At 43.1% G+C, this 25,457-nt stretch overlaps 1 protein-coding gene across 4 annotated transcripts in view; it reads left to right on the forward strand.

Moving 5' to 3' along the window:
- LOC118511319 overlaps window positions 1–25,457 on the forward strand; it is a 263,012-nt gene that overhangs the window by 47,505 nt on the left and 190,050 nt on the right. For all 4 annotated transcript variants that reach the window (XM_036054232.1, XM_036054235.1, XM_036054234.1 and 1 more), the window contains one exon: window positions 14,955–15,194. In XM_036054232.1, coding sequence (XP_035910125.1) covers window positions 14,955–15,194 — 240 coding nt within the window. The remainder of the gene's footprint in view (window positions 1–14,954; window positions 15,195–25,457) is intronic.

Below are 25,457 nucleotides of genomic sequence, written 5' to 3' on the forward strand. Positions count from 1 at the left end.
ATAACTGGGGATATGGCAAATTTTAAGGCAGCATTCTTTGCTGCCAGATTGTAGATCGGATTGGATCGGTTTTTGAATCCAGCTCGGGTCCGGTTGTGGTCTTGGTGGTGGCCACCCGATTCCGTCCCACGAAGATGTTGGCTGCGGTGCCGTATTTCTCGATACCGTCGCACTTCTCGTGGGAGGATTAAAAGGCCTCTCCTCCATCGAACTTTGCCCATGCCGATCGGGCTACACGCTGACAAGTGGCAACGAGTTGAATGCCGTGTTCCGTGCCTGTGGTGCATTCCTGCCGTTTGGGGAGCTTTTTGTGTCTTGTGGCCGGTACAGGTTGGATTGCAAAATCAATTTATCGACATGTCGGCATGGGTCTGCATCAGGTTGATGTGTTCGCATGTGTTACCATATGCGAACATGCAACGACGCATGGTGGTTGCTAGCGGTGATTGGTAGGTTAGAAAAGTAAAGGCTTTGCGTCAAGGATTATTAAGCAAATGGGAAGGAGGTTTGAAAAGTTGATTAAAAGCACTTTTAAAGGTGGAAAATTAATTAACGAGTTTTAGTTTTTGAAACATCACATGAAATACACACTTAAACGAGAAAAGGAATTGTATCTTATAAGGATGTTTGAAATGCAGCGTGTGACATAATTATGCGTAGATTGCGTGTTTTTAGAACAAGCACAATATCTAAAAGATAGGCAAAATTCAAATAAGGGTTAGGCAAATATTTTTCCTATGCAAAATAAGGAAAAGCTAAAAAATTAAGCAAGCGTCCTACTCCTTTTATTACGTAAATTTATTTTTTTATTATTTTACTGAACGTTTTTGGCTCCTTCGTATACAGTTTTCATAGAAAAGACATATTTTTTCAAATAGTCAATTTCATATTTTATTTAAATAATTAATTTATTAATATATATGCATATTAAATAAAAATAATTAATTTTCAAATAATTAGGTTTTTAATATTTTTGATATCGCATAAATTTATTTCAATTCATAGCTGTAGCTGTTTGTCAAGTTGTGTTCCTAGCCGACCTGAGCTGTGGGATAAATTTTGTTATAGTTTTTCAATTTTTTTTAACATTTTACCATTCTAAAAATCGGACTGGCTTATTTTTACACTAGGTTTTCGATTTTCTGTACCCATGTAAAGCAATGTTCGTCCGATATTTGCCATCTTTTCGCTTTGCTTATCAATTTCCATCACTGCTTGTGGGTGTCACATATCCCATGCAAATACATTATTTGAAATGTTATTAAAAGTGCTTGATATCATACAAACATTGGATTGAATACTTGCGATATCAAAAATACAAAAAAAAATATGCGAAAAATCGTGTCTTTCCCGTAAAAACTGTATGACAAGGGAGCTAAAATGGTTAACTTAATAACTTAAAAAATATTTTGACGTTTTAAAAGATTGTCTCAAGCTTCTTGTATTTTTGAACGATTTTTAAAATCATTACAATGGCGGAGAAAAATATTTTGCGTTGGTTTAGGTATAGTTATGTTATATGAAGCAATTTTGCGGGTGTTAAAATAAATTGTTGAAGTGTGTGTAAAATTATACTTTGAACTTTGTTTTGTAATTCTCTACAACTTACTAGGATATCAGTTTTAGCTAACTCTGTTAGTTTTTATTTTATTCTTAAAAACAGGTGTTTGTATAGTTCTGTTAGGGACTGTGCAAAATAATGAATACTCATCGACTGCGGTGATTTTATTCGCTAGTAATTTTACATAATTCCAAGAATTCCTTTCTCGATCACCTTCAATCAACAGTTCCTGCTGGCAAAACAGTAACCGATACCGGCCTCTGAAATCTTCGGCCGGAAAATTCCTTCCAAAAGGTAAGCCATGTGTCCGTCGTCGTCCTTCTGTTGAAACCATCGTCTACCGAAACATTGCATCCAGTACGATACCCCAGAGCTACACGATGCTACACTTGCCGCCATGCTGCAACACCTTTTCTCAATGTTTGTGGTGTTTTTTTTTTCGGGAGGACAAGCCAGTGTTTTCTTTATCACCACCCATGCCCCGTAGCATCGGCCGTAATGAAAGAAAGTGCAAGCCGACAAAACACGAGCTACCGATGCACCACCGCATCTCATGAAATATGCAAATTAAATTAGTAAACGTGAAACTAATTTTTCCCCCACACCAACCGAACTTGCCCGGATCGATCGATCCGTTCGGTTTTTGTGTTGGAATTTGGTTGAAGTGTGCGCGTCGGTGGTAGTGTGACCCATGATCGGGATGGGATTAACAGACGAATGTCTGCCGATTTTGGCGTTGCATAAGTTTGGTGGATGAGAACGGGGCACACTAGATGGGGGATGACGGTGTAATACTTGCTACTTTTTCCCATCTTTCCAGCCAGCCCTTACAGATGCAGAAATTGGGTCCCGGGGTCTGATTTTGTGCGGTCTGAGTTGTGTCATACTGAGGACAAGACAAAATTCAGATTTCTTGTATAAATTTCATGCGCTCTGGAGCTCGTTTTTTACCCACACTTCAAGTGGTGTGATGCCGTCTGTGTGATCGCTGGGATTTTTGAGCGAGGGCAAACGGCAAGCCGACCGATATAAAAACGTGTAAGTAGCCCGCCGGGGGAAAGCGCAAGAAATTGCACTTTATTTCGCTCTGGTGCGAAATTTCCGCACACCAGACACACATTGCATTACGAAATCGCAATCGAGCTGTTTGGATCTGGATCGGGTGTCTTTTTGTTCGTTGTTTTCCTTTGGCTCGACTTTTCTGCTTCCGATCAAGCTGCATTGGATGGCAAACAGTGGTCGACATTTCGAACATCTTTCTCACACACACACACACACACACACACACACACGTTCACAGCATTACGGCTTGCGGCAAGGTTTGAAATATTGTGGCTTTTCGTAATCTTCCGGTTGGGTTGTTTTGTGCGGAATATATTCCTTTGATCGGTGCCAAACCATCAACAAAACCGCACCACTGGTATTAAAATGTGTGCCTCGAAGAGGAAACCCTTGATTTGGTGCCAAAAAGGGCTACGATTTGCAATTCCAAAACACACAGGGCGATCGGCGTTGTATCCTTCCGTTTGTGTGTTTTCAGTTTATTATGTTTTAATGATAAGGCGGTGTTTGTTTTTCTGCTCAGCTTTGTTGTTGTTTTCGATGAATGGGGTTGATTGGGTCTAGTTCTTTTTTTTCTTTACGGCACGCGGGCTTTGACGAGGGAATTTCGTTCGTTTGTGATGGATTGTTTTTATTGTGTCAACGGAAGGTTGTGCTTGCGATTACTCAATGCGTGCGATTGGGCGAGTGAAAAAATTCACACTTTTGGTGTAATGATGGCGAACGCTCGCAAGGCAAACGTGTAATCAGGTATGATAATTTGACGCGGTCACGGGGTAGGCTTTAGCCGAATGATGATGTAATTAGAATGCATTTTGGTGATTCAATAAACTGTGTTAGGTCTTAATTAAGCTTGGGATTGAGTTGTTGTTTTCATTCGAAGGAAATATGCATGATGAAATGATTGGTTTGTTGGATTGGGAAATATCAGTCAAACGACCTTTTATTTGAAGGATTTTTTTAAGCTGATTTATCATAATCTCATAATGCACTCTCGTTCAAAACTTGCTAGACTGCTGTTCATGAGTTATCTGCAAAATGTTTCCTTACATGATATATTGAATAAAGGGATTAGTGTGTTGTATAAGAATACAGGGATACAGTGTGCTGTACAGTGATGGACAATAGAATATAACCACCTGCATATCGTTCTTAAGATTTTTTAAAATCCTAAAGTGATGGAAAATGTGAACGAGTGTACGTGGGTTATTTTTATTAATTTTTTTTTCGAAATATTTTGATATAACAAACTCTTATTATTGCATCAATGGAGGAATCGATTATTGGTATAGTATTCTCAATCTAACGAAACATTCATAATTAATTTTTTATTTAATAAAAATATAAATATATGTTTATTTAATAAATAATAATACAATAACAACTAGAGACTTAAGCGAAAGTCATTCGTGAAATGTTATATTTAATTGAGCAATGCTCACTCGAATAATATTAATAAATAGCTCTATCTTTATGGGGTGGCTCGGTGGCAGAGGCGGTAGCGGCTCAGATCTTCACCTGAAAGGATTAGAGTTCAAATCCCATCCAGACCAAGACACAGACTGACTAACCAGCTACGGGTAAACTCTAATCGCGAGAAAACCAAAAATGGCAGGCCGAGACATTTCGAGGTTTTATGAAACTGTCATAATCGAAAACAAGTTGATTTTGCGCTTAAAGCAACAGCTATGGTTTTGTTGAAATGATCCTTTAAAATAAGGGATTGGTTTATTAATTTATTGACCATATGACGATTTATTTCCAAAGATATTCTTTTCTTTTTTAAAGTGAAAACTTCGACGCAAAAGAGTTTAGAAATCTCCCAAGGAATTAAATTTATGATTTATTTGTGTACAAACTGATTTTACGCTTAACCACGTGCAGATATCATCAACCCCTGAAAAACGTCAAATTTTCCCACTAATCACTAGCTATGGTGACGCAAAAAAAAAATCCCACTTCCCGTCAAAACAAACATCAAATTAAAAGAAAGGCATAAATCTTTTGCTCCGTGGTGCGAAATTATTATCGCTGAATAAATAAAAAAACACGCGGCTTACCGTGGCCAGGAAACACGCCGGTCCTAATCAAATAACACCCCTTTTTTCCTTGTATTTTTCCCCAATACTTTCCGGTAACACGTGACCACTACGGTAGTGTGAGTTGTCCCTTGGAGAGGATCGTTTTTTTTCTTTCTGTCTCTTAGTTCGGAATCAGTTAAATAACTCGGACTCGGCCCGTGTCTGGGGCTGTGCAGTTAAAGTTAATAAGCGACCAGTGTGTCACCCCAAACCGAGTGCAACGGTCGCAACCCCTTTTTATCCTGCGGTTTGATCGTTGTAGCTGTGCGCACGGGATGCGCATTTCAATCGCACCCACCGGCGGTTAAGGGTGAAACTGCAGTTCGATGGTGCAATTAACAACCCCTGTCGGTGCGATGATACGCGAAAGGGGGTTCCCATCCCCGGTTTGGGACGCAAAATGAGCGCATGCGGATTGTTGGGATTTTTTGTGAGAGAATGATGCGTGCAGCAAATACGCATGCGAAAGGATATAAATTATCAATCTTAAAGTGTTTGGCAGTTACGTTGCCTAATGAATGAATGGGAGTCGCTTGTTTGTAATCGTTTGTTTACATTGTGATTGAAGGGATTTCCCTGTGCGCGTAATGTGCCTGGAAAAGAAATAAAAAAGATCGGCTTAATGTCGTTACTTGACTGCCACCGTTTTACCCGTTTTTTTTCGCTTGTAATCAAATCACGGAAAAGCGTTCCCGCGCGCACGAGGGTGATTGTTACGAGAGGTTAATAAATTTGATTCAGCGAGAAGGTCTAATCGACTGCGTGCACGTGGCACATTTGGAAGAGGCTGAAACCGCTTCACGCGGGAAATTTATTGACACTGTTTTGACTTCTTTTATCCCACTCGGGTTTATGCTATTTCGAGTACCTCAGCACGCGATATGAAGAATAGTGACTCCATCATGTAACCGTGCACTCTCTCATATCAAACGCATCACTTCACCGCTTCTTCTTGTGGCGCTTCTTCTGCTTAGCATGCAGCAGCAGCAGACAGGTCAGAACCTTCGCTCGCATAACCATAAAACTTAATGGTACCAGAAAGCAAATGGTGCAAGCTCCGATGGAAGGACTTGGCATTATTCCCTCAGCTCTTGTGGATGAGGAGGAGGAACGCGTTCCTTACGCGGTGCAAGATTGACTGCAGCATGAGCCTCGAAGTGGAAGAAACCACCACACATAAAACACCACCCGAAACCGCACTTGAGATGTGATCTACCCGAGCAGCGGAGAGGTGCATCACCGTGGTTTTCTTCGGCTGGATGGAGTCTACATCGGCACGCCAGCCTATCACAAAGCGTCGATCTTCGGTAACTATCGCGACGGTCTAATCAGTGGCCTGCCCGAACGTAAAGCCGTGCCCAAAGACGTCGGGATGTGAGGACGGACCAGGTTTCGTTCTACCCAACGATTGCACCACAGACACCGGGGATCTTACTGCCGCATGATGAAGGAGCAAAAGCTGGAGCGTCATTACGATCGTTGATAAGGTGATTTACCGTACGTAAGCTTCGGCGAACAGGGATGATGCCTTGACTGCTGCTTAGTTTGTCACTCGTTTCCGATGGCTGTTAGAGAAGGTTCCTTTCTTCCACTCTAATATCCCTCATACCACGAAAATGATCTATGCCTAAGCGTACGTTAAATTGCTTAATTAATTGCACCGGTCCCGGTACCGTTTCTCTTGGGTTGTGCTTTGATTCATCTCACTGTTCCGTATGGTGTAGATTAATTGATGAGACGTGTTTTATTTTCGTGTGCATGTATGCGCTGGGTACTGCGCCTTATCTTTTACGAGGAAGACAAACACATGAATGGGGTTGAATGAATTTTCACGTGAATGAAGAAAATTAAATAAAGACATAGTTAGAATGGTGGTTTTTATAGTTTCTTCATTTTCCTCCACTCGTATCTCAGATTTCTCTTATCTTAAGTACCGTTTGGGGGATGTGATTGCTTTATCTTGTTGATAGGCTGTGAGGGGAATACAATTAGGTCATATAGCTCGGATTTCATGTACTCAAAAATGAGCTTAGAAAAAAAGGTTTGGGTCTGTTTTTGTGAGTTGAAATGTAGAACAAGCTAAAATTATTTTTTTACATTCAAATGCGCTTGAATGCCTGTAAAAATATGCTAAATCTGTGTAAAAACGTATTTTTAAATGATTCAAATATTGAAGATAAAAATATCAAAAAAGCAAAGATTTTATTAAATAATTGCTGAGCATAGAGCTTTCATTTGTTTATAATTTGATATTTTTTAAATATTTTAAATTTGTTTTTAAATAATTGTTTAACTGATTCCCATTATTGAATAAACTAAAAATCACAATTGGCTACAAACAAATATTGCTCACGAAATCTCTCAGAATGATAGTATTTAAATTTTTATAATGAAACCGATGAAAGGATTCCATTTTTCGTATTTTATTGAAAAATAATGTATTTGATGTTTAATATTAATACAAATTTTGTATTCGTTTATTGATTATTATTGTTAAAACATATAAAAATTAGCTAAAGCAATACGGTCAGGCCGTCCTTTATGAATAAAAAAAGTTGTCTATTTATAAATCATTCTTTAAATTAAGCACAAAGTAAATCAGAAGCTGCATGAAAGTAAACAACTTGTAAGCGATCTTCGTCGCTGTTTGAAACCCATCTGAAAGCTCAAACATTCCATCCTTTCATTGACAATTTGTCAATTCGCTTATTGACAGCTGTGCATGCATGTGTCTCCTTTACGAAACGATACTGACACACATTTCATTCAAGTACATTCACTTTTCCCTCCTCGAGAATGTTTGCAGTGAAGGTGGAACCGATTTTCCCATCCTTTTCTAGTTCAAGAGCATTCGAAAAGAAAGTGAAATGTGGTGGTTTCCCGGTCGCGATGCTCAGCTGTAATTTTCACCCGGATGGACGAAGTTACTACCTGTAGTTCGAAAGGCGACTTGCAAATTTTCTTCCCATTCATAAACCACGTCAAACAAATCATGCAATTTAATTAGACGAAATCTGCTCCCAATCCCAACTCTACTGATGGGCCTTGTTTTCACGAAGTAAACGGGTGGCGTACGCCCGTTAAGCGCGCTCCGAAAGGGTGCCCGAAATGGCTGGCGGGTGGCGATGTCGATGGTCATGTCTGCGCGTGAGACTTCAAGGCTAAACATGTCAAATTAGGTACGCTCTCTTCCGGCCAGCTCTTGCCGGTTCCTGCGCAATCATTCGGACCGTGGTCGAGGTTCCGCCCGACCACACGCGGGAATGTCCGGACACCCACGTCAGCCCAAGTCGGTGGAAGAAGCATTTGAACATCCCCAAATATGTAGCAACCGGCGTTGGATGATGCGCGCCGATCGTTAAGCGTTGAGAGTGATTTCCAAAATCAAATGAATACCAATAGTGGCCTTAGCCGGACGGAGCGTCTCATCGAAACCAACATCAATCGCCCTTAGAGTGTCCCGGGCTCGGTACGGTCCTCCCGCGCTCGTCATGCACGTTCGCCTTATGTGGGGGTCGGTTTTCGAACCAATTGAAAGTAAACTTTGAACTATTTGCGGTGACCCACTTTACGGCTGGCGTTTTTTGTTCTTCATTCCACCAGCCCTAAACCGAACCAATAAAGCTAGGGCATAAACAAATAGAGGAAAAACTGTACCCCGTTTCGTCGTTTTGTCAGCATGCATTGTTATTGTGCTCACCACCACCCGATGATTTTGGGGCTGGATGCTTTGGTGCAGCCGTGGCCAACACTCACGACACACGCCGGCGCCGTCCGACGCGACACAAGTCCAGGGTGACACCGAGCGCTGTGTTCCGAAATCCGTGTGACCCGTGTGCCACTCACTTTCGGATCTCTCCACCCTCCGACGGGGCTCGCCGACGGGATCCAGGGAGCCAGGGAAAGAATGGGCTGCACTGGACTGTGGTGCGGGGTGTTCTTTCGAAGGGGTTTACGCCACCCACATGCCGGTAATCGAGCAGTCACTCGCAAACGACCACGGCAGTTATAAATCAGTGCAACGAGCTGCCGAAAGGGTGGCACCAAACGTTGGGAAATTCGTTTGAGGACCATTTTTAGATGAATTGATTGGTTTTGGTTTATGGGTTTGGGGTTTTTGGTGGCAGCCAACTAAACGACGGTATTGAGAAATGCGGTGAAGAGTCAATGTGATCTATTTGACGTTCTTGCTGCGTACATGTGCGTTAATCGATGTCGATCGGTTTGGCTTTGTTTTCGATTAGTGTTGCTGACGTTGTTGGGGTTCATGTTTTTCATATTTACATGGTTATGTTGTTTGCTCACGAAAAAAATGGCCAGACTTTATTACTTGTTAGCAAGGTCCTGAAGAGGTTCAATCTGGGTTTTTTTTTGTAAAAAAATAAAAATTGGCAAATTTTGTCTAGCAATCAAATAAAATTGCTGCTGATATCTCCATTCATGAATTGTTGCTTGACTCCTAGATCCAAGAAGCTCTCTAATAAACTCTTCCATCTGTTCCCAGAACTCTGGAAGTTACCTAGGAGCTCTAAGTTGCGGTTAAATAATGCTAATATGAGAGTCTTCTCTAAGAATATGGCAAGTAAATTTATTATTTGAACTCTCCGGGGATCAATTGGATGCGTCTTGAAGACTACGAGCCTACTTTCAAAAGCGTATCTCTTACAAGAGCTGGTCATTTTCACTACTCGTCTCATGGACGTTTTTGTTTCAGACATGAACGATGAGCCTTGCACAATAATAGCCATCTTCTTGCTCTCCTTAGGTGCTACGATCTCGAAAAGAATCGGCCTGCCGTTACCTAGGCTTCCTAGGATTGATTATATCCATAGTTTGATAGTCTTGACCACTGGAATCACAACGACTCCAGGAAGTTTCACGATGTTGAAACCACCTTCAAATGAAGTCTTGTTTTCCTCATCCTTCATCACTATAGGATGGCTGTGATATGTTACCTGTAATGGCAAAACTTGAAGCGGTCTTAACTGATCATCAGTTAAGATGAGATTCCTCAACTGATTGAGCCATAGCTACTATAAATCCTCTTAAAACTCAGTAAGATATCGTAGCAGAATATTTATGAAATAGACGAAAGACAGTTTGGAAGATTACTTGGATTTAAGAAAGAAATTGATAATAATAAACAGTATTTGTTTTTTGAGGTTTTGGCTGGCAATTTTGGTTTTCGGATTTTACTCGGACTGGAACATTCCTGCTTACGGAGTGTTTTCCTTTCTGAAGTCTGACAGTCCGGCCCGCCAAGAGATAAGAAAAATAAATTGGTTTAAGTATATAACGCGTTCTTAATCAGCAAGTTTTCTATCGTTTGTTCCCATTCTTTTTTTCATGTTTTATCACACACTTCTGCCCAGGAAAAGTGAAAACCTTCGCCACCAGCGATCAATTTCTACACCAATCATCCAAACACATCACTGCGGGTGATCTAATAAATTTCAATTTTTCGATACAGTTTCTACAACACTTTCCTGCTGTGAGCGGAGCAGAATTAGGTACGACGAAAAGCTAGACAAAAAAAAAAAAACAACACACGCTCACTAGCTGCGGGTTCCATTAGCTTCGCTAAAGTGAAATGGAAAACTAAAACTTCACCGACAAATAGACTACAAAAACCCCTTACATGCACAACTTTCAATCTCGCACGCTCGGACATTCGAATGCAGACGAACGGTCGGTATCTCGATTGGTTTCCAATTTCTTGTCACATAAATTTATTGACACACTTATAAAACTGTCCAACATCAATTAAGCACCCAAATGGAGTGGTTTTATTGATGTACAACTTTCCGATTCCGGCACACACACACACACTCCGCTGGCCGCGTGCAGTGTCTCGACTCTAATCATAGCGTAGATTCGGCAGCGAGGGTGCGTCCGGTTTTGGGTTTCGATGGTTTTCTTCTTCCTTCCGCACGCTGAAGCCGCGTCCACCCGGTGGGTGGTGACACGTGTTTTGCGTTGAACGCTTCCTGACACGCTCGCACCCGGTCCCCGAGACCAGTGGGGAAGGTGATTTATGGAAACGCGCACGATCGCGTCCGGTTAGGCGTTTGGTGGTGTTTTAATTCGTTTTTTCAATTAATTCATTTTCCAGCGCTTCATCTTTATCGGCAGTCATCTTTATTGATGGATGCTGATTGCATTATCTTGGGCGGAAATCTTGTGCATCTAAACGTGATGAGCGAAACAAGAGAAGATAATGAAGTGATTAGTGATGGTTGAAGGTATTTTATCTTTGGGCGATATGGATGCGTTTGATTGCTGCCAGTTGAAGATTGCATTCGCTTGGGAGGGCTTTAAAATTAGTACTTCAACCATCAAATTGATTTTATTTTCAATATTTAAATTAAAATGAAGAATTTATGTAGGATTTTTACTGATCGTGATCGGGATGTGATTTGTGATATTCGAGCTGGGTTAGTCATTTTTGAGTTACTTGTTTGCCTTTCAGATAAAAATGATCTTCAAATTTCAAAAATTTGTGGCTCTTAAAAAACTACAAATATTGCATCGATTACACAGCAAACAACTATCAATTTATTTATTTAATAAACCCATTTTTTTCTCCTGGAACATAAAAAATTGTACAAAATGCAATAAACGCCCGAAATTGCTTCATGCGTTCCTACTGAACACAGCAACTGCAATTAAACCCACCGACCCATCCTCAGCAAATGCAACCAGCTGCATAATCAGAATGCTGATCAACCCCGCCGTCGATTTTCGATGCCTTCAGCAATATGCAAAAGGGCTGAAAAAACCCCACCGGAGCAACCAACGATCTCGTTTTGCAGAACATGTTTGCAATAAAGTGTAATAAAATTAAGCCAGCCAAAAAGCAAACCCCCGATCACCTCACAACCCATTTGGCCAAACACACCGACTAACGTAACTTATTGCGATGGCGATTTTTATTACGAAATTACATTCTTTTAATTTCACATCGTGTGCAGAAAGAAAGTGCCCGGGCGTAAGGTTTCGTTCGCCGGGGGTTGAAAGGTTAAGAAATCACCCCAAATCAGATTACCATTATGTGATTTGCCCTTGCGTTCGGTGGCGTACAAAAGTGGAAAAGAAATCGAACGCTTCGCTATCGTAATTTGTACCAAACCAGCCCAATAATAATAGCTGTGATACCCGGTGCACTCCGGTGTGTGGATGTGCATAAAGATCGTAATAAATAAGAAATGCACCAATTTTTTGGTCGCCGCTTTTCGTTCACCTTTTTTGTTGTTGTAAATTATCCTTTTTACTGATTTCGTTGCTCCTTTCCTTTTGTTTTTCATATCGAAAAAATTGATCCCAATTTTAAGCCTACACCTGGCAGCAGGTTTGTTCGGTAGAAGAGCTCCGGTGGATTGATTTCGTTAAAAATAGGTTACCCGAGAAGCACCTTATTATGGCACGTACTGCTGTTGCATCGCGCTGGGAAAACGGGCCAGAATCCGGCTTTTTTTTCCTTCGCTGCCCAGAGGGCTTGTGCCGATCGAATCTGGTTGAGGGTCGCACGTCATCAGTAATGGCAGATTATTACGTAAAGAATGGCAATGCACGGTCCAGACATTGCATCGAATCGATCTGAAGCTGAATGATGGTTTGAAGGTTTCCATTTGCGGACAAAATAAAGAAACCCGGTGGATTACCGTGTCTACCGTACGATTATCCACACTGACGGCGTGCAAGTCCAAGTGCAACGCACGCGTCTTCCAAAAATCGACAAGTCCCTGTGCTTCGGGGTATCCAAGTGCCACGCTTAACCGCTCGGTGTAATGAGCGGTTTTCACTTTCGATGCGATCGCTCAAGGTTCCTTGGTGCTTGGAAGTTTCAGTCCCAGGGGGTGAGAATGCCAAAAAGTTCTACCCCTGTTGCGCAATGCGCGTCAGTACCACGCACACCCACGAAACCCCTTCCCGTGCAGAAGTTCAAGGTGAATGGACGGGATGGATGTACGCGGCCGGCGCCTCTGATTGACAGCGATCGATCTAGTTTGGCCGGGGTTGAAAGCCTGTGTCACGCACCATATTTCGGCCTGTCATCTTCGGCGCTCGGCTAAAGATCATGACCAAGTGGGGTTCCCTGCCCACTAACCCGACCCACGGCTGTAACACTGTTGTGCGTTGTACAGTTATGAGTTGCGAAAGATCACCATTGACCCTGGATGGTACGGTTCTTGTCGGAGGGTGCCAGGCGCACACGCACGCAGATAATTGGAAGGTTCGATTTTTCTCGCTGCCAAGAACGTGAGATTCTCGAGCGGGCCCATATTTGGCAAGCTTTTGACACCCGTTTAATGGTGAACCGTCTCCACCCGTACGGTTTCGGTAACGGGAATTCGATGAAAGGAAATTCATTCCTCATCCGACCATTCTTTGGGTTGGCTGCGTTCCTAATGATTCTAAAAATGGTGTTCTATCTCAAAAAAAAAAAAAAGAATGGACGCCTCTGCCCGAAAATCCAATCGGGCTGAACCGATAAATGTGTTGACCACGACCACGATCGCAACACGCGAAACGCAGATTTTGTGGTCAATTTCTCACGCACGCGCTCGTCTTGGCTGCGTGTGCCGAAAAGATTCGCCAAAAAGGTTATCAACGGCAGGTAAACGGGTCAGCGTGTTGGGTCCACCGACGGTGGTTACCACAGAATACCGGAACGGAAGTGATGGTCTTGCGTGGCCACAAAACGAAACAAAAACAAAACCGCCGATATCGGGAAGGTTTTAATTTATAGCTTGGGTGAGTATTATTCGCGGGACGGTAAAGATATCGAGCGAGTCAAGATATCACCCGGGACTCGGGAAAGAATAGAACAAGAATGGAGGTGAAAATAAATTGTGACTTTATCTTAACCGATTTCGATGACAGTTTTGAGCTTGGGGTGTTTTTTTTTTCCTCCTCTGAGAAAGGAAGTTGTAACGTTTTTGTGGGAACCGTGATGATCTGTTGACCTGTGGAGAGATAAACTGAACGGACATTTGTTTCGGGCTCAACTTCGATTTCCGTCTCTTCCTTATTTTGGATAGAGCCTTGGCGTGAAGAAAGGTTTATGTTGAACATTTAATATCTCTATAATTTCCAGGAGTTGGAAATCCTGTTTACAGATAAATTGTCATGATCAGATTTTATACTGGTTCTGTCGTGCAAGAAACCGGCGTCGTTAGCAGTACTTCATCAGTTTGTTCTAGAATAGTTTGGACAAAAATATTTACTATTTTATTTAAGGCCAAAGCGTGCGTTCTCACAATAGAACATTCCTTTAGGTTTGCCTTAAAAAACTCATGTAGAGCTTATTATTTTGATTGTATTTTCAAAACAGATGTCAAAATGATTTATCATCAAAAAAATTAACAAAAACTCTTTTTGTGCAAATTAGGCCTCTCAGAAATGATTCATCCAGCGTATAACAGCTTATCCTCGGATAAGTAGGACTGATTTTCAAAATGGAGGTAAATCTTATGTGAAGATGAACACAAAACTCCCAAAATGAACATCATAGCCTGTTACCAGGAACGTTATCCGAACGATCAAGACCTACCATAGCTCTGAGAACTTCGTCTAAAACGGGGTGTGACTCATGGGGAAAATTGTGGAATGCAAAACAAACCGCATAGGGTCAGCACTAAAGTTCTGTTTTTAAACCAACACAAACAAACAACCAACCAAACCCCCCTCCCCTCTCCCCCGGCCACTTAAAGCGAAGGGACCGGTCCACCAGATCAATGCCGCGGACCACCGGCGAAGGTGCGCACATGTGGTGTCGAGTAATATCAGCAATAAAACTGATCCCGTTCCGTTTTGCGAACCACTCGCGTTTGGAGGAGCGCCACTCGACATGAAATTGATTTCAGTTCAATTGCTCCATCTCTCGCAACTGGTAAAAAGAACCCGCCAGGCTGATTTGTGTTTGCGACCCAAGTTCGATGACACTTTAATGTATCGCGGTTGTGTGGCGTCTACATGTCCGAAGATGCGTTGTGTTTTCCCATCAGCTCTTACCGGGCGTAAGGATGCACCGCCGAGTGCTTCGCGGCGTGCATAAATATTCCGTTCCGTTCCGAAGAACCGAAGAGGCACCGCACCTATTTGTCCTGACCGTGATAAATGATGGAGTTGATGGGGTTGCGTTTATTTATTCCATTGCCCGCACCGTGCCCTTCAGCAAACTGGCGGTCCGGTTTTGTTTTTTTTCGTTCAATACTCAAAGACTTCGATCGATCGATTTTTCGTTTTAGCTGCAGTTGGGCGACTGTTTATCATCGGCGCATGGCGGTAGCATCGAGAGCCTGATCGACCATTACCTGGGGCCACTGTATCCGGACTACGCGGACCACACGCGGCCGATGCTGATCCGACAGGCGCGCGATCTGCTCGTCTGCACGTTTCACGGCGATCTGGAGCGGTTCGAGGGCGACTTCCTGCGTCCGGCCACCGATATCGTACGGGAACTCCGGTGCGCTTATCAACGGGGCAAGGTAAGTCCGGTAGTTTGTTGAAAGGGAGACAGAGCGAGAGACCTGGGCCTGTTCACAGTGGGTTAGTTTTCCTCCGGCCGTAGCGTATGTGGGTTATGCAATTTGCATAATTCCGAACGCTCTCACCACACACAGATGCCGGACAGAACGTCGGAGAAATAGGCCACATCACAGCTGCCATACCATTGGCGATGGCTGGCTGGTATTTCACCCCGAAAACTAGTTCATATAGAGACATCGATATGGACGGCACCGGGCGATCACAGTGCGCAGCATAGGTTGGTGAGCTAGGTGATAGCGAAATCGCCTTCGGGCATGATTGGGCTGCTTTGTTTTTCTTCTCTTCTTATGCAGGGCATCTCTGTCTGCTTGGTCGAAACGAGCGACCGAATCGTAAAGTAGCATGACATGAGGAAATGGGCCCCTCATTAGCGGGTCAGCCGAGTGGAGCAAGAATTTTATGTGAATCTCCCGGTGTTGGATTGGGCTGGATTTCTAACTCACTGGGAATGGAGCATTCCAGTCGGAGACATTTTCCAATAAATATGGTCATTCGGGACATTGTGTTTATTTATTTTTTTGGTTTTATTGGGAACCTGTTGAGCGAAACGAGGTTGTTTTTGCACTTGCAGAAAGAGTTGTTAAATTATTAGTTTAATGATCTTGAACTGCGCAAAATATGCAATATGTTAAGGATTTATGGAAATTAAGATAATTAATTGCAATCATTTTGATATATCATTATAATTTAATGACATTATGTATCTAACTGATTTATGTGAATTTTAAGCAGTTCAGAAGAGAGGCTTTTTAAAAAACTTCAACTCTATTGGCCGAATTCTAGGATCAGCAAAAAAAAAAAATCGAATAGGAGGAACTTCTCGGAAAAAATGCCTACCAATGTCGGGTGTTGCTCAATGGCTCGTATATATATAGACAAACAGAGTTCCACAAGAATTTACAACTCGAAATATTAATCGACGAATCGAACGACCTGGCCTATTTGCTTTTCTCTGTGTACTTGGCTCTATCACAAATTCGTTTACTTAGATTAATGTGAGCATTGTTAAAACCAGAAATTCTCGAAACGGTTTCTTTTTCTATGGCACTAACAGTCCTGAAGAAATTGACTTGCAATTTCAGGCTTGCATACCTTAGCTTATTAGTAACTAGTAAGAACTCTATTCGTGGCTATACAATTGGTTGGTAGATCAACGAATAAGTGAAAAGTTAGTTGCCTGGGGAACTGAGCATTCAAGGGGCAATTTTCATACTGACAGGGGTTTGTCTTCCTTTAGCAGATTGTGTGGTCCATAATTTAAAGAGAGTACCCCAATTCCATATGAAACCTCGCATAAATTCTATGCTGCTCCATTGACTCTGACCCAGTTAGCAGTTTTGAAGTGTTAGGTACTTACAACTTTCATTTTGCTTAATTCCTCCAAGTGGCTTGATCTTCCAATAACTTTCCGCTCTTAGAATGCTTTATAATTTAAAACGATGACCAATTCCATTAGGGGGCTCATATTTTGTCTCCGATTGCCCTCTGACTCTGGGCCAGTCAGAAGATTCGATATGATAGGGTCCTCTAACTATCGTTCTTCTTAAGGCCTCCAAGAGGTTTGATCTGTTACTCGGTAAGCATCACTGTTGAACTAGTTCTAGTGTAACTACTGATGTCATAATTTTCCAGATTAGTTGAAAGATGTTTTCTTAATCAAAAACAGACTTTTCTGGAGATCTCAATTAAAAGGAGAGAATCTCAAATCTAGTGACTTGTGAGCCAAATATCTTTTGCAATCCTTCTTTCTTAGACATCTTCTCTAACAAATTCTAACCTTAAAGAACTCACCTAGCTTGTTTAGTACTCCATATGCTCATTACTTATGAATGAAAGTCTTCTTATCACCTCCTTTCCACCTCAAACCTCGCATTCAAGGCTTCCATCCACTGTCACGCATGCAAAGTTCATCGCCTTCAAAACATGATGCTACCAAAGTCGGATTTCTTAGGCCACCACACTCGCATGGCTCGTGCATGTTGTAGCTGTTGATGCTTGATGTACTATTTCTCAACACATTCTTCAAGATGACTTTCCTCTTTTGCCCTTTTCCTTTTTTCCCCCCGGGTGAATGCTGCCCTCAAGATGGCGCGCGTTCAAGAATAAGAACGATGCGTCCGTTTTCACTGCACGCTAAGATTAATGAACCTTTGGATACGGCGCGTTCGTACCGCCGAACGTATGCTGTTGTGTAGTTTGTATATTTGCACAGGTCGTTCAGATATGGAAGGGAAGATAAGCGCAACGAATCATCAGCCGGGCTCGTCACACTAACATCCTCCGAAAAACTACACCTCGATTCATCATCCCTCGCCTGGCATGAGTGTGTGTGTGTGGTGCAACCCTCCGGAGTGGGATGTCACCAGGAAGACACCAGAAGTGTGTGGCCTTTTGTCGCCTGATAACATGCGCATGTTGACTCGTTCGTCGCCGTGCTGCATTTATGCAAATAATACCAGCATTATTCGTCCGCTCGGCTATCGCTCATTTGCTTCGTGGCAGCCGCAATGCCGAGATCTTGTAATTTACTCAGGTTTAGCTGTGTTTGAGAATGTGGGGACGAAAATGCAGCATAGGAATTCCCTTTTTTTTTGGCTGGTCGGGGTTCAACGATCCGCGCGCGTTTTGTTATTAAATTCTCTTGAGCCGAAACACCACCTTCAAGAAGACTCGTGCCACACCGCTGCAGACAATCATCGGTCGGTCGATTGCACATTAGCCCGACTGCCATTTGGCGGCTTGAATGCACCGATGCACACAGCGATACCACGATGCGATCGGTTGCCTCCCTCTGCAGAAGAAAAAACACACAATGGTGTCATCATTTATGTGGCCGCGCGATTCATGTTTAGGAGATTCGAAACTGCAAGCACATTGTTCTGTTGCGGCGGTATGCTGCAGCCTATTGTGCCTTGATCCGTTTGACAAAAGTGCGCTGATCCGCTGGTGATGGACTGGACTGATCGGGATGAGGGTTAAAATTCTGGGAACGTCGACGGACCTTTGATCTTCCTGTGGCATTTCGGTGGACTGTACAGGCGGGTAAAACTTGTCGATAAAATTTAACAACTCAGTTGGCATTTTGTGTCCTTCGGGTTTCTGCATTGTCCAGTTCAATGGAAGGAATAACATGAAATGCCTTCAACTCCGTATACCTGTTAGGAATTTGTGAATAAATCTTTGCCAAAGTAAACCATCTCCCAAGAACATGTTGCCCATGTTCACGTAAGCTTCACTTGCAGGCGTTACTCTAATGAAGCGTGGAGTGTTGATTGCATGCTCACCTGTCTGCTGACCCCGTGGCCTCCTCACCATTAGCCCACTGACTTTGGCGTGAACTATTTTATTAGCCCCAAATACTTCCTACTCAGCGGCATTTTCCCGGTGCGCGATGCAACACACGCTAGATGCTGCACCACAATTTGTCACCACGTCAATAGCGTTACCGTGACAAATCAACGCTCATATGCGCGGCAAATTGTTCGACCTCGTTTTTTCCCCTTCCCATTCCTAGCTGGGCCTGATGTTGAGATTTTTATGTGTCAGTTTTGTACCTTGTATCGCGTGCATGCTATAAAGTTGCATCGAGCTCGATCGGCTGAAACGCGCGGTCCGGCCTATCGATTGGCAGGAATGGGACGCTGTATCGTCTGCGGCAAATAAAATAATTACTATAACTGTTGTTTAATTGAGCCATTTCACACCTGTCGCTTAGATAGTTTCGGTTTACCCGTTTTTTTTGTATCTGAGCTTGAAAGTGGTTTGGCGCAAAAAGGTGCACGAGCGAGATGCGCTTAGTGTTGCTCGCGGAAATGTTGTGACGCTGCTGGAAGGATTAGCAGTCGAAAGAGGAACAGGCAATTATGGTGAAGCCCTTCGGGTGGAAGTTTGTGCACAGGGCAGGATAGAGATTGCCATGGGGTAAAACCACAAACAACTGATAGCGTATTTATTTATTGATCGATTGAGGCAAAGCTTCACGACGTCGTCGAGCAGCTATCGCGCGTGGAAAATCCGCTAAGCATCCAATCGCTCCATAACTCATCCGCGTCCGCACGCGCACGATGGGGAAGTAAGGCAACGCAAGACTCCCCGGTGACCAGGACTGAGTGGCATTTTGTCACACATGATGGCGAGTGCGATAAGCGGTTGGGGTGCGTTAGATAAGCGTCTGCAGCTAGACTTGCAGGCCACGGATGAGCACACCGGCAGAAGGCTATCGATAAATTAATGATAATTATTATTTGCACCGTAGCTAGCGTTATTTATACGTGTTGTGATAGGGATCGTGTAATCCTTTTGGCGAGTTAGATAGTAAAAAAAAAACCCCCCGAACGCAACACTCCTAAGATGGAGAGTTTTGCAAAGAGTTTTCACGAACTGCATCTTACCAAATCTATCGCTGGCCAGTTAATTTGTTCCCTGGGTGAAAAGATGGTGGAGAGATGCAGCTTTACTGCCGGTGATCGACGATCGTATGAAGAAAGCTATTTGTCACCGTGCAATTTGAGCAATGCGGTATCGTAAGGAAAAGTGTCATCGGGAAAGGCATCACGCCATCCACCCGCGGGGCAAATTGAGTAGTTCGTGCTCGTGATGGAGAAATTTATTGCCAGCATCGGTTATGGTGTTTTGGTGGACAGGTGTTTTATTCGATTAGCATGGTAGCTACTGGTAAGATTGGTAGATTGGTGTTTTAGGTACGCGCGTTGTAAAGTAGAGAATTGTAAGGATATAAAAAAGAAAGGATATATTTTTGTTGATCATTTTCCCCGAGGGATTTGTGTTGAAAGGGTGATCGTTTACTTTCATTGAACTTGCTTTTCGAAAGAGCAATGGTAGAGTTCGGAAGAATGAAAGGTTTTCGTGCGTAAAATAGAAGGTAATGAAAGGGAATTTCAATTTCTCACCATGCCACACCTAGATTACGGTTGGAAAGTTTGAACTAAATAAATAATTTTACAATTGCCTAGTCTTCACTCTAGTCTCTTTCAAGTTGAAGATTTTTCGAAAATACTCTTAATAATGTTAACCGACTCGTAACTCGTTACTCGAGTAATCACATAAGTCGGGAATTATTTATACTTCTAATATATTTTACTTTTATTCAGATAGCAAGAAAATTTGTTAAAAAATTGCATTAAACTTTAGTCGATAATAGCTCAAGTATTCTTACGATAGTACCAAGGCTCCCAGTACGCATGACTGACTATCCAGCTACGGGTTAAATCAAGGCACAGAAATCCAGAAATAGCAGGCCGAGATCTTGCAAGGTCGTAGTGCCAAGGAAGAAGAAGAGTTGTGAAATCAATTAGCACTCAAAGAAACGCCAAATAGTAACATAGCATTCAACACAATATAATTTTTGAAGCAGGATCATGGTAAATTCAAAGCTCGATAGCTAAATTAAATGCCCTCGTTTTGTAGGACATCTCCCCCATTGCCCATAAACAAATTATTCTGTTAGCGCTTATCCATACATTAGCTATATCGTCGAAGTAATTTACCACACGCACGCGCTCAGCCAACGTGCAGTGATGATTCCTTCCCGGCTGATCCCGAGACAACCGAACATTAGGCAGAAAGAAACGATCAAATAAATTCTAGCCTTGCTAGACAACCAACAACAACCTGTCCGATAGTGCCCGAGGATCATACACCGTACATCCGTCCGGAAGATGTAAGCGGACGGTAAAAACTAACATAGACACACAGGAGGGTATGATTATCGTTCGTGGTGCGCATGTCGCCCCAGGCGAAGAAAATTGAAGCATTGAAGGAGACGTCAAGAACGGTGTGCATTGTGGATGGTGGTGCTGGCGGCGGCTTTCGGATGTCGTACCGTGTGTACCCATTCTTGGCAGGATTCACCACGGCGGGAAATGTCATACCAGAGAAGAGATAATTTTAATAACAAGCACAGCCATCCGTCTCTCACCTTGGATGGCGTTTGAAGCTCGATAGCCGAGGATGGGCACACCTAAGTATAGCTTCGATCGCACCGAGCACGTATGTGTGTGGTCGATTAGGGGGATAATTTTCATTAATGATCGTTCTCACCTTTAACGGATGTTTCCCGCGCCCAAGTCACTCGGAGCCAGATTTCGGTGGAACCGTTTATTTGATCTCGGTCCGCTGACTAGTGGAAGATTGTTTTCAACTTCATTCTAAACTTCACACTTCCTGGCGTGTTTTATTCTAGGCGCGTGTGGCTTTGATGTCAGCGTTTGATTATGCTGTCCGAAATGAGCGGGCGCACGCTTGCGAAGGATCATAGGAACCGTAAAAAACGGCGTAGAATTGGGTCATTTTAATAGATGGTCAAGCTCATTAATAGCGTTTGTTCTTGCTTGACCCCAGGGTGCGCACCTTCGTTCGAGCCTAAAGGGTTCAAACGGATCCGAACCGATGTGCCGGTGCTTCTTCTTGCTGTCGTGAGATTTAAATGATGCCTCGAAGTTGGTGGAGAAATCTGACGTGCTCAATGGGCAACTGCTATGTGTCTTCCCTTTAACCGTGATGCTTTTCCCCGGTGCAGTTTCCCTTGTACATCGCTCCGAACCGGCTGATTGGCTTTTTATTGATCGATAAATCTTTTCACAATTTGATCGTCGGTCGAATTCTGACCCACCGATAGCCCTTTTGAAGAAAAGAGAAAACAAAAGCGTATGTGTGAGCGGGAAGCCATCAACGAAAAAGGCAAAACTCTGGACACTTTAGGCCATTCGGATGATTTTCGCCCCGAGGAACCAACTGGCGGCTGGTTCTAGTGGCTTCCTCGATTAGGCCACATAAAATCGTATAGTTTGGTTCAGATTTCGGACCCACCGGTTGCCTTGCGTTGCAGGGCTCTTCGGAGAGCCTCCATTTTTGTGGGTCAGAATGAATTTATGAGCCTTACCGAAGGAACCGATCGAACCGAGAAATTCAACCGAGCGAAGATCGGCGAGTGACCGCGGGTAGTTGGGCGTAGTTCCCACCGTAGACATTCCTTCCTTTGCTCCCTCTCGGACTGATCGTACCCGTCACTTCCGTTCCATCTGCCCGGGATGCGGGAGAGCAACTTCGACTTGCTTGTAGCAACAAAATTACAGGTCTACAAGGTAAATTATGTCAACAATAAGTTAACGAAATTATTCGGCTGGTTCGTTGCGGTGTGCACCAAAGGTTACCCACAGTCGTAGGTCTTCTCTCTGAAGCTCTCTCTCTCTTTCTTACCTAAATCTCAGATCGCTTTTATGGGCCGTGTGCCAGTGGTACGATTTTGGGGCAAGAGCTTCGTTGCCTGCCCAAGTGTTCAACCCTGTCGCGCACACATCGTTAAGCTGATTGAGGTTGGGGGCGATCCATCGGTGATCCATCGGTGGGTTTGGGTCAAGCCACTGGCTGTGCAAATTGCTAAAACGGGAGAGAAGAAGCATTAAAAAACAGGTCGCAAAATCATAAAAAAAAACGCCACGGCAGCCACGGTTGAAGCAACCATCGCATTTTCCCCGGTCACGATCGTTTATTTGGAACCGATATTGCAAGCAATCGGTCAATAACGCTTTTCTACCCTCTGGGCTGGCTTTCGGCCGGCTGAACTTGCGCGTAGTTCGCACGCGTTTAAATTACAATTAATGTATGATTTATGATCATTGTTTCGATCGGACGCGTACGCCACCGGGGTTGATGCGCTACTTTCGAGGCTTTATTTATTGACAAAAATTTAATCGACCGGTCGAGCTGCGCCGGAGTGCCGACCATGGGCACGGTCAATTTAATATTTTTTTATTATTTTTTTTGAACCACGGTAACGTCTGCAGATATTTACGAACTTCATTAAGATCGTATAAAATTGATTATATTGTTTTATGTTTCCATTACATTTATTTCTCAAGGTATTTTCATGGTTTTTGTGGCAAGTTTAAGATTAGTATTCTCTAAAGTAAAAGCATACTTTTAATTTGAGTATTGCGTGTTGTGGAAAACATCCTTTTTAGGTAAGAAATACGAACAGCCCTAAGACAGGCAAGCCGGGAAAGCTGAACGGTGTGCTGCGGGATCTTTCATAATAATCTCTCTCGCTCGTCGCTCTCAACGGCCAAACGCAAGTGGATGTAGCATTAATTTATAGTCTTCAACGCAGGTAATTACACATTGGCGACGAGGTTAAATGCATTCGATGATGAATTGCTTCCCAGATTGATTTGGCCGGAACCGGTCGGGACGGACCTGCATGATGCTGCTGCTGCTGCTGCCGCCAGACGCATTCTGCATAAACGTGCACATGCACTTGCCCCTGACATTGGTCACGCATGGGAGCTTGAAAAGCTGGAGAAAAAAATGCAGCAAAAAGAAGGCTAAAGTCATTTCGGTTTTTGTCCCTCGTGCCTTTGCATATATTTTGCCTTATCGCGCCGGTGGGTGTAAAGTAAGGTAAGCAGGGCGCTGCTTGTAGCATGAGTGCGAAATAAGTGTTATCTTGAAAGTCGTTCGCGAAAAGTGCTTGTTTTTTTCTGTAGAGATCGTGTGAGCACGGTTGATGTATGAAATAATTATTTTTGTTTCTTTGAATTATTCTTCTGCTAAAATATTTCAAGTTGATAAGTATTATCACATCTAAGGCTGAATGTTCCGGAATCAAAAGCCCTTCCCAAGCCTCATTAGCAGAAGCATAGAACTCCACGCATTTCCATATTTGGATGTGGCTAGTAGCAGCACAGTGCGCGGCTAACTGCCCCGGACCGTATCGAGCGCATTCTTTCGACACATTATCAGGATGTTACCGCCCTTTCTGCTGTTATGGCATAATGCGATACTTTGCCTGATTGTGCCGCCCCAATGGCAGAAGGCTTCATTATTATCTCATTGATAGGGTCACCATTAATCACGTAAATGTCAGGGCAAATGGGAGATAGTAATTAGTCAAACTTTCAACCGCAGTGTGTCGGGTGAACAATTAAACCGCCAACGAGATCGCTTCAAAGAAGCGTTATTCATCCACCGCGAGAAGGTCTGCTAAAATGCGTCACGAGCGCATAATTTGTACAATTTAAATACATCTAAACTGTTGCGAGTGCGAGATTGTTATGGTTTTCGTAAGCCATATCCATTCCCACCAGCAGAAGTGAAGGATTTAGCAGGAACGATAACGTGACCATTGACCAAAGGTGAAACAGCAAGATGTTTGAGCAGGGATGAGTTTTTAGAAATCCAACACAAAAGAAAATGGAAGAAAACAGTACATTGCACTCATGCAATTTCACAGGCAAAACATATTATCACAACCTAGCCGCCAGACGCAATCGCTTGACGTGGAGGTCGTTAAAGAATCAAAACGTAATCAGGGCGAAAGACAATAGCATCGTCATTAAGTTTGATTAATTATTGTCGCTTTGCTTTAGATGGGTATGATTTAATTTGCTTCTTTATTTGTTCACTGTTTGCTCACCGTTTGACCGGCTCAGCTGCCTTCGCTGAAATCCAAGCCGGCGGGTTCGTCGCTTGCGGCGCGGTTAAAGTCTTTCGTGCCATCAGTCGCTTCGGAAAGCTCATCTGCATCGTTTGACTCGTTATTTGAGAGTTTTAGTAAACGAAATGGAAAAGCGATGGCCCAAAAACGTGTTCTACCTCGGGCGAGCAAAAGAAGTAGCTTTCCATTTCATCCACAACAGACAAACAAGCTTCGATTTTTTTTATAATCTTTTTAATGTTCCTTTTTTTCGATAATGTGGTTTAGTGACCTCGTCTCGAGAACGGAACGATTCTTTACGATCTCATTCTCTATCCCGTACGCCATACCTGATGCTTCGTGCTGCGGAAGAACAATAATTATGTATGCGCTAAAGGTAGCCTTTAAACTACATTCGAATGGTCGAAATCGATGCAGGCCAAAATTATACCTACCGTCAATCAGCTACAAAAATTAAAGCCGAGTGGGCTCCATCGTTGCGCTTTTTTTTTATCATCTTTTTTCACCAAGTACACCCCAAAAGGGACAGACCCAAATCGGCCAGGAATTGGTACGAGCAATTTAAAGGAGTTCCGAAATTACACTTACCCATGCAGTGCGGACTGATGCGTTTTGTGGCTAAAACGACTGCAGGATGACGCTAATTGTCTCGCACGAGTGACGCTAATTGGCCACCCGGTTGTTTTGGGTGGTATGAGTGTGTGTGTGTGTACATCCAGAAATACTTTGTTGCGGTGTATTTGTGTTT

Source organism: Anopheles stephensi, chromosome 3 (assembly GCF_013141755.1).
Source record: "Anopheles stephensi strain Indian chromosome 3, UCI_ANSTEP_V1.0, whole genome shotgun sequence".
Lineage (NCBI taxonomy): Eukaryota > Metazoa > Arthropoda > Insecta > Diptera > Culicidae > Anopheles > Anopheles stephensi.